Source organism: Phyllostomus hastatus, unplaced genomic scaffold (assembly GCF_019186645.2).
Source record: "Phyllostomus hastatus isolate PE091 unplaced genomic scaffold, TTU_PhHast_1.1 phas_contig_283, whole genome shotgun sequence".
Taxonomy (NCBI): Eukaryota; Metazoa; Chordata; class Mammalia; order Chiroptera; family Phyllostomidae; genus Phyllostomus; species Phyllostomus hastatus.
The window spans coordinates 216,973-230,829 of record NW_025333833.1 but is presented as its reverse complement, the minus strand read 5'-3'; the positions used below and the strand labels follow the sequence as shown (position 1 = coordinate 230,829).

At 60.2% G+C, this 13,857-nt stretch overlaps 1 protein-coding gene across 1 annotated transcript; it reads left to right on the top strand.

Annotated features, from left to right (window-relative positions):
* Positions 1-1,451: 1,451 nt before the first annotated feature.
* On the top strand, positions 1,452-10,414 carry ADAMTS4 (ADAM metallopeptidase with thrombospondin type 1 motif 4). The gene is given in 10 exon segments (XM_045838417.1): positions 1,452-1,898; positions 1,900-2,385; positions 3,430-3,753; positions 3,955-4,087; positions 4,635-4,805; positions 5,491-5,777; positions 5,862-6,048; positions 6,234-6,409; positions 7,759-7,934; positions 8,380-10,414. Coding segments are annotated over 10 exon segments (2,490 nt in total). The 5' UTR covers positions 1,452-1,778; the 3' UTR covers positions 8,810-10,414.
* The last annotated feature ends 3,443 nt before the right edge of the window (positions 10,415-13,857 follow it).

The window sequence follows — 13,857 nt, the reverse complement described above, 5'->3', positions numbered from 1 at the left end:
TGCCAGGAGAGTCCAGTCCTGAAACCTGATGCTGAGTGTTCTCCAGACCAGGACCCAGGTGTCCTTTGCTTCCTCTCCCTGAGGCTGCCTCCCCACCCCCCATGCAGCACTCCCCCCACCTCAGGCACTGTGGCTGGCCTAATTTCCCTCTGCAAGTGGCCTCCGCCCTCCCTCTGTTCCACTGGAATGAGAAATAAAAGATGACTGGGTATTCCAGGAAAATTGGGTTCTCAGGGCAAAGTGGGGCCAGAAGAGGGAGCCAGGTGGGGATTCCCTCAGACTGCCGGCACTGGAGTGCCCCTGGGTTCCTGAGACTGGAGGCTGGGGAAGTAGGAGCAGGGGCCAAAGCCTGGGAGGGCTACTAGGAGTCGGGCCAGGGAAGGGGAAGTCAGGAAGTGAGGAGGGGGAGCCTGGGTGGAGTGGGGGCGGATGGAATGGCTGTCCCAGGCCTTGGAGGGGGCGGGAGGTGGTAATGCAGGAAGGGGGAGCCTGAGGGAGAGAAGGGAGTTAGAGAAGAGGAGGTGCCACCCTGGGTCCTCCTCCTATAAAAGGAAAAGTGGTGACCCTCCCACCTTGTCCTCAGCCCCTGCCATGTGCCCATTCCAGACAGACTCGTCCTACCCTGGGCAGTAAATTCCTTTTTTTAAAAAAAGATTTTATTTATTTATTTTTAGAGAGAGGGGAAGGGAGAGAGAAAGAGAGGGAGAGAAACATCCATGTGTGGTTGCCTATTGTGCGCCCCCTACTGGGGACCTGGCCTGCAACCCAGGCCTGTGCCCTGACTGGGAATGGAAGTGACAACCTTTTGGCCGGCACTCTAGCCACTGAGCCACAACAGCCAGGGCAAGGCAGTAAATTTCCTAATCACTGTGTTCTCAGCCCCATCCCCCTGCTTGATCCTGGCTGGGCCATGTCAAGCCACCTCTCCCTTTGCTCAGCTCCTGACGCTTCCTTAACTGTTTCCTCCCCTGCCCCTTGGTCATCCGGGCTCCCTACCCTGGAAACCCGCCTGCAGGGGCCTGCAGGACCCCTGAGAAAAGGGAGGCCAGGCCAGCATAGTCAGTGGGAGCCAGAGTCCTCCTGGGACCTGGTCCTTTCTGTGTGTCGACCGGCGTTTCCCAGACTTCCCTCTTGGGGTCTGTCCACCAAATAGGGAAAGAGAAGCTGAGCGCCGTCGGTTTTGGGAAAAGGCGATGTCATCAGCTGGCCCGGAGCCTGTGACCCATCCTCCATCTGGCTGCATCTGGCTGCTTGGGATCCCCCTCCCCCGGGGCAAATCCCTTTTTCTTTTTTTAAGGAAAACAAAAACTAGTTTTTTGAAGAATGAGACACCCATATGAGTCCTACCAAGAGAGCTGAATGGCTTGCAGCTCAGCCAATCGCAGAGGCTGGGGGTGCTTAAAAGAGCTGGTGGGGCGAGCCTGGGAAGGACCCTCAGGGAGACCCACAGGCACAGAGACGGGAGAGAGGGCAGGGGAGAGACAGAGACAAAGGCCCAGAGGTGAAGCCAGCGTCTGGGGGTGCACAGACAGGGGCCAGAGGAACTGTGGGAGGCAGAGGCAGGGGAAGACAAAGACCCAGGAGAGAAGGGTCTGCAGGAGCTCGGCCACCAGGCACCTCTCCCAAGCCAAGGGGCAAGTTTTCTCCATCTCTCTAAGGGTCCCCAGCCCTCTGGCCCTGGCCCTGGTCCAAGCGCAGGCTGCAGAGGGGCACTTCCCACAAAGCCAAGGTGTGAAGGGTGAAGGACTCGGTCCCTCCCAGCTGCAGCACCGTGTGCCATGTCCCGGACAGGCTCGCGCCCCGGGAGGGGCTGGGCTGGCTGCTGTCTGCGGGGAGCCCGCCCCAGTCCTCTGCTCCTGCTCCCGTGGCTGCTGCTGACCTCCCTCCTGCCCCCCGCCCCTGCTGGCCAGCCTCCTCCCCTGGGAAGAAGAGATCGTGTTTCCAGAGAAGCTCAACGGCAGCGTCCCGCCTGGCCCGGGAGTCCCTGCCAGGCTGTGGTACCGCCTGCCCGCCTTCGGGGAGACGCTACTGCTGGAGCTGGAGCAAGACCCCGGCGTGCAGGTTGAGGGGCTGACGGTGCAATACCTGGGGCAGGCGCCCGAGCTGCTGGGCGGGGCGGAGCCAGGCACCTACCTCACCGGCACCGTCAACAGAGATCCGGAGTCCGTGGCATCTCTGCACTGGGATGGGGGAGCCCTGTTGGGCGTGCTGCAGTATCGGGGGACTGAACTCCATCTCCAGCCCCTGGAGGGGGGCACCCCTAACTCCGCCGGGGGGCCTGGGGCTCACATCCTACGCCGGAAGAGTCCTGCCAGCGGCCAGGGCCCCATGTGCAACGTCAAGGCCCCTCCTGAGAACCCCAGGCCCACCCCCCGAAGAGCCAAGGTAGGATGCCCCGGAGTCCCTTCTGCAGCTACTTCCCGCCATGTCTGTCCCACTGACCTCTGTGTCCCCTCTCTCCACCCACTTCCACTTCTGGTCATTCTGCTTCTCCCCTCCTTCGGCCTGCCTTTCCTCTTCCCATGAGCCTTTCTCGGGAAGAGGCTGGCTTCTCCCTGCCCTGACCCTCCTGCTGGCCAGACCCTGATCCCCAGCAGGGTCCCCAGAGGCAGCCAGAGACCCTGTGCTGGGAGTGACCCCTCCCCACCTAGCCCTGCCTGGCATCCAGAGGCCACCACCCCCAGGGACAGGGCTCTCCTCACAGTCCCTTGGCCTTGGCTCTTTTCTGTGCCCCAAATTTGATTTTCACCCCCGCTCCCCCCTCCACACCAGCTGAAGGAGTGAGCTTTGCAGCCCAAGGGATTGGCTTCTGGCTTCTGATGCCGCTTTCCAAAGTGTCCTGGCAAACTGCACCCCAGGACAGGGGTGGACGGGAGGAAAGGCATCCCACGCCCGGTCCGCACTGGCCGGACTGCAAGGCTGCCTGAGGCTCCGTCCTTCCTTCCCTCCCATCCCAAGTCTCCCGCCTCCCTCCCTCCTCCCCACCCCCTCCCGAGCTTTAATCCAGACCAGACGCTCCCCCCACACCCGCCACGCTGAGATCTGGCCCCAGCCCTAGATGCTGACTGAATTGTTCCTGTAACCACACGGGGCAGACACGTCAGCCCAAACCCCCAGCCACAGCCAGGCCTGGGGGGCCCAAAGCCCCTCCCAGAGGAGGCAGCCCAGTGGCTTTTCACCTCTGGGGCCCAGGTGGGCCTGGGGCACGGCTGACCCCCTCACCTCTCCTCTCCGTCTCTGCACCCACAGCTGGTTTCTCAGAGTCATCACAAAAGCCCGGGGATTGGGGATTGGGGATCAGGAATCTGGTGGGTGGGGCAGGCGCGGCCCAGCCGGCTCTGCTGAGTTCCAGGCCCGGGAGGCGTGGCAGCAGAGAAACCTTGCAAGGGGTCGGAGGCTACTTCAGGATCCTCCTCTCTTCCTCCGCAGCGCTTTGCTTCCCTGAGTAGATTCGTGGAGACCCTGGTGGTGGCAGACGACAAGATGGCAGCGTTCCACGGCGCAGGGCTGAAGCGCTACCTGCTCACCGTCCTGGCGGCCGCGGCCAAGGCCTTCCGGCACCCGAGCATCCGCAACCCCGTCAGCTTGGTGGTGACCCGGCTGGTGATCCTGGGGCCCGGCCAGGAAGGGCCGCAGGTGGGGCCCAACGCCGCCCAGACCCTGCACAGCTTCTGCGCCTGGCAGCGAGGCCTCAACCCCCGGGAGGACTCCGACCCAGCCCACTTCGACACAGCCATTCTGTTCACCCGTCAGGTGAGGCCCCCACGCAGCACCCCAGGCCCTGCGGGTTCTGGGAGGCTCCGCTGCGTGGGACGAGATGGAGACCACGTCCCACAGGTGCGCGAGGGGCGCCTGTCTGCACCCGGACAGTGCCGGAGCCCCTGCTAACCTGATCCCGCACGGTGGGCCTGGTGCCTCAGTTCCTCATGCCCCTTCTGCGACCCCCCTCTGCAGGACCTGTGTGGGGTCTCCACCTGCGACACCCTGGGCATGGCGGACGTGGGCACCGTGTGTGACCCGGCCCGGAGCTGCGCTGTCGTGGAGGACGACGGGCTGCAGTCGGCGTTTACCGCCGCCCACGAGCTGGGTACGGGGGCGTGGGGGGGCGAGTGGGAGGGGGCAGGGGCAGGGAGGAGACAGGGAGCGCCCTGGGGTGCAGATGGGGGTGTCTCGAGGTATCTGCCCCTCCCCTCCAGGCCTAGGCCCAGGGCCAGAGTCCTCTGCTCTGGGCGTGGACAAAGCCTTAGGTTTTCCCGTTAAGTGAGATGGTGCGTGGAAAGCTGCTGCAGCTCTGTGTGTGAGTGTGCGTGAGTGTGAGAGTGTGTCTGTGTGGGGCAGTGTGTGCGTGTGGAGGGGATCGCACGCACGGAGAGTCAGGGCTGGGATGGGTGGGTTCAGGGCTGGGAATGTTGGCTGCAAGGAAAGTGGGCCAGGAGGGGCCCTGGGTGCGTGCTGGCCGGGCCGGAGGGGAGGCGGCACTCTGGTGGGGCTACACCCTGAGGAGACCTCAGAGCACCGGGGGTGGGGATTGGGGCGGGGTGGGGCCATGCACAGTGGTACCAGGTTCAAGGGCCCGCAGCCCCCCGCGGGTGCAGGGCGGGGACTCGGGACTCCAGCGGCCTCTGCTGTCACAGGCCACGTCTTCAACATGCTCCACGACAACTCCAAGCCCTGTGTCGGCGTGAATGGGCCCGGGAGCACCTCCCGCCACGTCATGGCTCCCGTGATGGCCCAGGTGGACCCCGAGGAGCCCTGGTCCCCCTGCAGTGCCCGCTTCATCACGGACTTCCTGGACAACGGCCACGGTAGGCAGGCGTCGGCCAGCAGGGGCACTCCCCTTCCCTGGGCTGGACGCAGCCGTCCCTGCCCCGGCGCGCAGGGGCCCGGCTGCCCGCCCTGCGGCATGGGAGGGGGTGAGACACGCTGCTGTCTTTGTGTGGTTCCCACTTCCTGCCAGACCCAGCAGCGCAGCGGGGGAGGCAGGTTTCGGCTCAGTACAATTAGCACTGACCTTCTGAGGGCCGCAGCCGTCCACCACCAGCCCTGGAGGCAGCTGCCTTGTCCCTGGAAGTGTGCCAGCCCAGCAGGGTGACATCCCCACCCCCGCATCAGCCCGCAGGCCAGGCCGTCGGAGAGACGCAGACTCAGCAGCTCCATCCTGGGTCGGAGCAGGCGGGAGGACGAGCACGCTGTGCCCCCCTGATTCTGTTCTTCAGGCCAGTGTGGCGGCTGCGCGCCTGGGCGTCCCCGGCCTGTGTGGCTGGTCCGTGACAGGCGCGATAGTGGTCACTGCCTTGCGGGCGCTGGGCGAGCTGCTGGCCGATACTCATCACGTAACAAGCGTCCAGTAAACTGCAGCCACTACTGAAAGCTTCCTGCAGGCCTAGGATTGGGGTCCCAGGATCCATGGGGCCCCAGGGAGCCCAAGCTCTCAGAGGGCCCCCTTGAGGCCCGCCTCAGCCCCTCTGACCCCACCCCCGGCCCTCCCAGGACACTGTCTCTTAGACAAGCCAGAGGCTCCCCTGCACCTGCCTGCGACTTTCCCCGGCAAAGACTATGACGCTGACCGCCAGTGCCAGCTGACCTTCGGGCCTGACTCCCACCACTGTCCGCAGCTGCCACCGCCCTGTGCTGCCCTCTGGTGCTCCGGCCATCTCAACGGCCACGCCATGTGCCAGACCAAGCACTCACCTTGGGCAGACGGCACCCCGTGTGGGCCCTCCCAGGCCTGCATGGGCGGCCGCTGCCTCCACCTGGACCAGCTCCAGGACTTCCAGGTGAGGCCCGGACAGGGGTGTGGTGGAGGGCCCGGAGCCCAGGAGGGGCCATGCTTACCGCCCTGCCACTCTGTCCTGCCGTAGGTCCCGCAGGCTGGTGGCTGGGGCCCCTGGGGGCCATGGGGCGACTGCTCTCGAAGCTGCGGGGGCGGTGTCCAGTTCTCCTCCCGCGACTGCACGCGGCCCGTTCCCCGAAACGGCGGCAAGTACTGCGAGGGCCGCCGCACCCGCTTTCACTCCTGCAGCACCCAGGACTGCCCGGCGGGCTCAGGTGAGGCCGGCAGTGGCCGGAGCCCTGTCCCAGCGGTGGAGGGCAGTGATTTTGCCCTGCAGGGCCCTCCCCTGGCAGTCTGGAGGGGAGAGGGGCCAGCTGGGTGGAGGTCCGAGGGGCAGGGGCAGGGCTGGTGGGGTGGCATGAGGGGCAAGTGGCCTGACCGCGCCCTTGACCCCTTACAGCTCTGACCTTCCGTGAAGAGCAGTGTGCTGCCTACAACCACCGCACCGACCTCTTCAAGGGCTTCCCGGGGCCCATGGACTGGGTCCCTCGCTACGCGGGGGTGGCACCCCGGGACCAGTGCAAACTCACCTGCCAGGCCCGGGCTCTGGGCTACTACTACGTGCTGGAGCCACGGGTGAGGCCAAGGATGCCTGGGCAGGACTGGGCTCACCCTGGCCCAATGGCCCCTTGACTGTCTGTCTGTCTGTCTTTCTTTCTTTCTTTGATTGATTTTAGAGCGAGGGAGGAAGGGAGAGAGAGAAACATTGATTTGTCGTTCACTGATTTATGGATTCATTGGTTGATGCTTGTATGGGCCCTCGCTGGGGATCGAACCTGCAATGTTGGCGTGTGGGGATGATGCTTTAACAACTGACCAGTCGTCTGTTGCTGGCGGCCCCGTGGCCATGCCGGGCCAGCCCAGAGGTCCATGGGGCCTGTCTTCTGTGGGCACTTGTCAAACAAAACTTGTCACTCATCCAGAGGCTGGATAAGTGGCCCATCAGGCAGTGCTGGCTTGTCACCCCCCCCCCCCCGCCCCCGCCTTTGGCTTCTCCTCCTCTCTCCCACGCTCGAGGCTGTGAGAATGTGAACGGGTGGCCTTTCGGGAAAGTCTCTGTCTGACCCCCTCTGCATGGGCCCCTTGCCAAATCACGGGGGTGCCTCAGCAGCTCAGGACAGCCAGCCCCTCACCAGGCAGGCCTCCAGGACACAGCAACCTCCCTCTGCCCGCTCGCTGTGAGAGGACCAGAGGGCCGAGGCGGAAGGAGGGAGAGAAACGCCGGCTGTGGGCTGGCTCCCTCCACCTGCGGGCTGGGGAGAGAGAATTCCTGCAGGGAGGCTGCCCCCTAGCGTCCGTCTGGGCCGGTGCTGGCCGGTTCAAGGCTGGGGGTGGGACTCAGGCCTGGGAAGGTTTCCCGTGTTGGCCCTCTGCCTGCTTTCCGGCTGTGTCACCTTCAGACAAGTTCCTGATCTTCTAGAACCTCAGGTTCCCGCTCTGGAACCCTCAGGTTGGGGTTGTGAGATTTATGTGCATGTGTCTAGAAAGCACTTAACACCATGCCTGACCCAGAGACAGTGCTCTGAAGGTGGTGGCTTTTTTTTTTTTGAGATTTTATTTATTTTTATTTTTAGAGAGGGAAGGGAGGGAGAAAGAGAGAGAGAGAGAGAAACATCAATGTGTGGTTGCTGGGGGTCGTGGCCTGCAACCCAGGCATATACCCTGACTGGGAATCGAACCTGCGACACTTTGGTTCGCAGCCCACACTCAACCCACTGAGCTACGCCAGCCAGGTTGAAGGTGTGGCTTTTATCCTTCTCGTTGTCCCACTGATGGTCTTGCCTTAGGGGCCTCTGGCTCCTCCCACTCCATCCACAGTGCCCCCACAGTGCCCCCATTCCACTATGGGGTATGTGTCTCGCTCGGTTACCGGCCCCTCTGGATGAGGGAGGAACCCTTTTCATCCCTCCTCCTCTTCTCCTCAGGTGGCAGATGGGACCCCCTGTTCCCCGGGCAGCTCCTCAGTCTGCGTCCAGGGCCGCTGCATCCACGCTGGCTGTGACCGAGTCATCGGCTCCAAGAAGAAGTTTGACAAATGCATGGTGTGCGGTGGGGATGGTTCTGGATGCAGCAAGCAGTCTGGCTCCTTCAGAAAGTTCAGGTTCATCCGCCATTTATTTCCTCCTCCTACCTTCCCGGACACTATTCTGGGCCCGGGGGATATGAGGTGAACGCAGCACTGCCCCTCCTCTCGGTCTAGTGGCAGAGACAGTCCCAAGTGCACAGTGACAGTGGCATCCCCCGACCTGTGCAGCAGGCTCTCCCGGAGCAGCAGTGGGAACCGGATAGCCACCAATGAGGTCAGGCTCAGAAGGGTACCTCAGCGAGAGGACAGCAGGTGTAATGTCCAGAGGGCGGAGGCACATCCGCAGGTAGCTGAGACGCAGGCTGGACACCTCTCACAGGTCTGGGAATACAGCCCTCCACACACACACGTGCACACTCACACATGTATGTACACACACTGCCACACGCACTCCCATGAAGCTCGCAAGGCTGAGGGCATTCAGGAGGTCACTGAACTCACCTGGACCCCTTCCACACAGGTATGGATACAACAATGTGGTCACTGTACCGGCGGGGGCCACCCACGTCCTGGTGCGGCAGCAGGGCGGCCCTGGTGTCCGGAGCCTCTACCTGGCGCTGAAGCTCCCCGACGGCTCCTACGCCCTCAACGGTGAATACACGCTGACGCCCTCCGCCACCGACGTGGCACTGCCTGGGGGCGTCAGCCTGCGCTACAGCGGGGCCAAGGCGGCCTCTGAGACGCTGGCAGGCTACGGGCCACTGGTCCAGCCCTTGACACTGCAGGTCCTGGTGGCTGGCGACCCCCAGGACGCACGGGTCCGGTACAGCTTCTTTGTGCCCCGGCCGCCAGCCTCCTCGCCGCCACGCCCAGCTCCCCAGGACTGGCTGCACCGCAAGGCACAGATCCTGGAGGTCCTCCGGCGGCGCCCCTGGGCCGGCAGGAAATAGCCTCACCGTCCCGGCTGCCCTTTCTGGGCACCGGGGCCTGGACTCAGCTGGGAGAATGGGACTTCATGGGGCCCCACGGTGGACATGGTGGGGAGGGGCGAGTCCCACAACACGATGCGCAGGCTGGCCCTGCCCCTGCCCGGTGGTCCTGCCCTGGCGGCGGGACAGTGGATAGAAGGGGCTGGGAGACAGTCTCCTGTCTGAACTGGCCCCTTGGCCCTGCTGGTCGCAGGAGGGAGGGGAAAGCAGTGTGGTCTGTTGTATTTATTTAGTATTTATTCAGTTTTATTTAGCCCCAAGGAAGGGATCCTGGGGAAACTGACCCCTACCCTTCATGGCCCTCCGGCCAGGAACCCAGGGTGCAGGTGATGATGACCTTGAGTGACCTGTGTGTGTGTGCGAGGGAGTGTGTGCGCGCTTGTGTGTGTGCTTGTGTGTGAGGCGTTTCCTGCCCGCTCTCCCCTCCCGGAGACGTACCTCCAGGGAAAGCAGATTCGAGGGTGCGACAGGTCTTCGCAGAATAAGGGATCATCGCATTTTTAAATGTAAATTGAGCTCTGCTATGTATGTGCCCCTTTCGGAGGGAGAGGCAGCTGCCTCTGGGCTCTGTGTCAGTCTCCTCAACCGCCAGTAACGACACCGCCCTCGGAGGTGTGTTGGGGGGTGAAGGGATGTGAGCAAGTGAGGAGCATAATGCCCAGTGACTGTCACCCCCTCTCGGTCCCCGCCACGTCTGTGGGGGTGGCTGGAAGGCCGCAGAGAGCCACGTCGGCGGAGCCTGCCCTGACCCCTGGCTCCCTTCCTCTGGTTGGCGGGGCCCTCAGTTCGGAGTGACTGTGAGAAAGGATGACTCTGTCCCTGACCCAGAGGTCCGCAGTCACACGAGACAAAATAAACACTCGACTCCAAGTGCAGTTGAGAAGGACACGAAGGTGCAAGGTCACAAGAGCCACTTACTTGGACACAAACAAGCGCTTGGGAATGAGCGTGACTCGGGTGTCTGGAGGAAATGCTGGGGTAGAGAGCACTTTGGAGCCGGGGTGGGGGCCGGGGTCTGACTTGGAGTCGGGGTTCACCGTGCCAGCGGGTGGCGCTGGGTGCCGCACTGACGCTGAGCCTCGGCTTGCTCAGGTGTACGAGGGGGCTAACAGGACCAGCTCCCGGAGGGGGTTCCTGGAGACAGACGTCACAGCATTTTCAAAAGAGTGAAGACTGTCCCCATGTGAGCGGTTATCTCTGTGAGCCCCCAGTGACAGCGTCCCCAGATGTGTAAGCCCTGCCTTTGACAAAAACTCAGAATGGAGTTCAATGCGAACGCAGTGTGGTTTCGTGTAGGACAGCCAGGGGGGCGAGAAGAAGGGGGAGAAGGAGCAGAGGGGGAGCCAGGCAGCCAGCAGGGGCAGGCCACGCGAAGGGCAGTGAGCTACGAGCGACGTGGCTGCTTCCGAGCACGTGACTCCTGTAAAGAGCTTGAACCCTGGCCGGTGGCTCCATTGGTTGGAGCGCCGCCCTGTACACCAAAAGGTTGGGGGCCGATCCCCACATCCATGTTTCCCTCTGTCTCTCTCCCTTCCCCTCTCTCTAAAACTAATAAATATCTCCCTGGGTGAGGGTTTTTTTACTTTTAAAGAAGAAGCTCGAGCAGTCCTGCGTGTGTCATGAAGGGAGCAGGCTGGGAGAGGGTGGCAGGTGAACGCTGCAAGAACTTGAAGTCTCGAGTGGCAGTAGCGGGACTTCCGGAGGTGTGGGGAGGGACTGGCTGTGGAGGTGAGGGAGGAGACCCTGAGGGAGGCCTCAGAGGGGAGGACAGGACACTGGGGAGGCCTCACTTGGCCATGGCAGCTGGGGGTAGGGAGCCGGGAGTGGGGCCCAGGCAGGCCGTGGAGCGCGTGGAGGCTGTGCGCGCTGCACTCCCTGAGTGGGGGCGGGCCTTCCACAGCCCCCTGCACATTCCTTAGGCCCTATAGGAATGGGGCTACACCCCGCCTCCCGTCTTCCTTCCAGTACACGGGGTGCTGGCTGTGCTGGGCCCTGGCTTTGCCTGCTGTGGGCCAAGGCCAGAGTGATCTTGAGTGGTGTCCTCTAGTTAGCAAAATTAGAGCGCCGATAATGTGAGCGGGAGGAGAATCGGCACCAGAGCAGGAAAGCCAAAAACAGAGGAGGCACTGAGGCACTGGAGTACCTCGTGGTTTTAGAGCGGAGGAGAGGGAAGGAAGGGCCAGCGAGGCTGAGGCCGCGCGTGCTCCGTCCCTGAAGAAGCTCCGCAGAGTGCGCACAGCCGTCCTGTGGGAAGGCGAGTATTGTGCGTGCGTGAGCTTGAGGCAGCAACTCTGAGACGGGCCTGCTTTCAACCCTGAGATTCTTCTCTGTTTCTGTGGTTACAGCAGAGGAATCTGGGCACGTGTCCAACCACCACCTCGGCGGTGGGGGTGGGGGTGGAGCGGGGTTTCTGGGGGAGCTGTGGGCGGGGCCACTCATTTACACGCCCACCCCATCCCAGCCCCCTTTCTTAATCTCCAGATAGCATTACAGTATTTTGTTTTCTTAAACACCAGATTGACAGTAAATGACACAACCAGTAGTACCTCATTGGCCAGGGCTTGTGGTTTTAAGAAACTAGAATTCAACGTATCAACACTTCATTGGTTAAGAGGATGCTTCTGAGCCAATCGCATACGTTTTCTACTGATGGTTGCTGGGCGGAAGCCAAAGCCACCAGCGCGGCCTCGCCCGCTCGCTGACAGCTGGGGGAAACCACCAGTTCTAAAAATGCTCCGAACGAGTGGGGGAGGGGAGGGAGGCCCAACAATGGAACAACTTCCCTAGACAGGACCTTATATGGGGATAGGCCTGGGGGACTCCAGCAGCCTTAGGAAGGAAAGGGAGGGCAGGAAGTAGGTTTAAGGCGTCTCTCACACTAGCCTTTGGTTGTAAAACCTCACAAGCACTCCTGACACACACATGTCCAACACCGTAGAGACACAGCACGTTCTCTGGATAATGTCCATGCAAATAAGCATCGAGAGGCTGAAAAGATGAGAATTTTGGCCTGGAAACGAGTCTGAGGAAAACGTATTTAGCAATCTAATTTTTAATTTTATTTATGGGGATAAACCATTGGGTTACAGGCTGTCACAGCATCCGGGAAGGGTGCCGATTTGGGAGTTAGAACTCAAGCTTTGATGGGACCCTCAGCGTCCTTATCTATAAAATGGGTGTCCTATTGCCTGCCTTATGTATAGGTCAGAACCTAAGAACATGATGATGAGAATTCTCAGCTCTGTGTCTGGCTGCTAGTAAGTGTCCCTGCTGATTCTTTCCCCCTCAAATCTCCTGTTGCCTGTCCCTTCCCACTCCTGCATTAGCTTGAGAGAATAATTACACCAGTGAACTGCTGGGTTTGGATCGACAAGGGGCTGTTTTGTAGAATGTGTGCCCAAAGGCAGTTGCTGGTCTGGGGTCTAGTCAGGGGTGATGAAAGAGAAGACATGGTCCCTGTCCTCAGAGAGTTCATAGTCTGGTAGCTGAGTCAGGTAAGACCAAGATTCCAGAGTTCTGGTGGGTGCCGTGACAGCATGGACAGGGGACAAGGGACAGGGAAGTGTTCCTGGCCAGGGGCCTCCTCCCCTGCCAGAGTGTGCAGTGAGCTGCAGGGGTTCTTTGGTGAGTAGGATGGTGCTGGAGGAAGACAGCGTTTCTCCTGGCTCAGCTCCTGGGTTCTTTTCAGATATGCCAAACCTCACTGACGGAAAGAGAGAGCGGCCTTGGAGCTGCAGGGTGGCACCACAAGGATCTGAGCAGGGCCGGACGGGACTGTTTCGGGAGCAGCCACCATTGAGGTGGGATATGTTGGGTGGGGGAGAAAGAATTCTAAAGATATTTCAACGTGTGTTGACTTGTTCCCCTGTTCCACTTCCTCTCCTGGCCTCTGATGTTTCCTGGAGAAACTAAATAGAAATTTAAATGACTTTAAATTAGCGTTTGTTTGTTTTGGTTTGGTTTTCTCAAGGCTGGATTTCTTTTACCGAGTTGTCATCTGTCCTGATTGGACCACTAGGGGCCCAGGATTTATTCAGAATGTAGAAAGGCAGGAAGTTGTGATGAAAACCAGCATATTAGAATTTAAGTTTTCAGAAATGTAGCAGTTCCAGGTGATGATGAAGTCCTGGGTGTGGCCAGGGTGGAGTGGAGTGGAGTGGAGATGTAATTTCCTGGAAACAGGGTGCAGGGCAGTTGTTGGAAGACCAGAGGCAGAGATGGGGACTAAAGGTGAAAGTCAGCTTTATAGGAACAACGCCACTGAGAACCACATTTCTATCCTTTCCACTGCACGGGGAGCTCCTTAAAAGCCAGGGTTTCTACTCAGCATCAATTTCGTGCTGAAAACTCAATTGTACTGAATATCTGCTGTCTGCCAGCACTTTTCCATAGTTCTAGTTATTACAAAACCCCTTAGATGAGGTTTATCTGTAAAATGACAAGTATATTGCTCAACGTCACACAGCCCGTGGGCTTCAAAGCTGTTGTTGCAGGCCAGTCCAGGATTTTCTGATTTTGAGCCTCCACAGGTGCCTCAATTCACTGTGTCTAAACTTTAACAGGTCACCTCCACCATTTTCCCCAAATGTGCCTGCTCTAAGTTGTTTTTCATTAAATGGTGCCACCATCCATCCGGTGATCCGAATTAGAAATCCAACTCATCTCACCCTGGCAGGGTGGCTCAGCTGGTTGGAGCATCATCCCATAGCAGCTGCCGTTTTGATTCCTGATAGGACACATACCTAGGTTGTGGGTTCAAACCTCAGTCGGGGTGTGTATGGAAGGCAACCGATCGATGTTTATCTCTCTCCTCCTTCCTCTCTCTAAAGATCAATGAACATATCTTCGGGTGAGTATTTTAAAAAAAGAAAAAGAAGTCCTCTGGCTTCCTGACTTGGCACAGCTGGTCAATCCCCTGCTAAAAGTTCTTAAAGGTATCTTGTACCGAACAACCCAAAAGAGTCAGGAGGCTTTGGCTTGAAATAAACGATGCACATTTATTTAAGGGT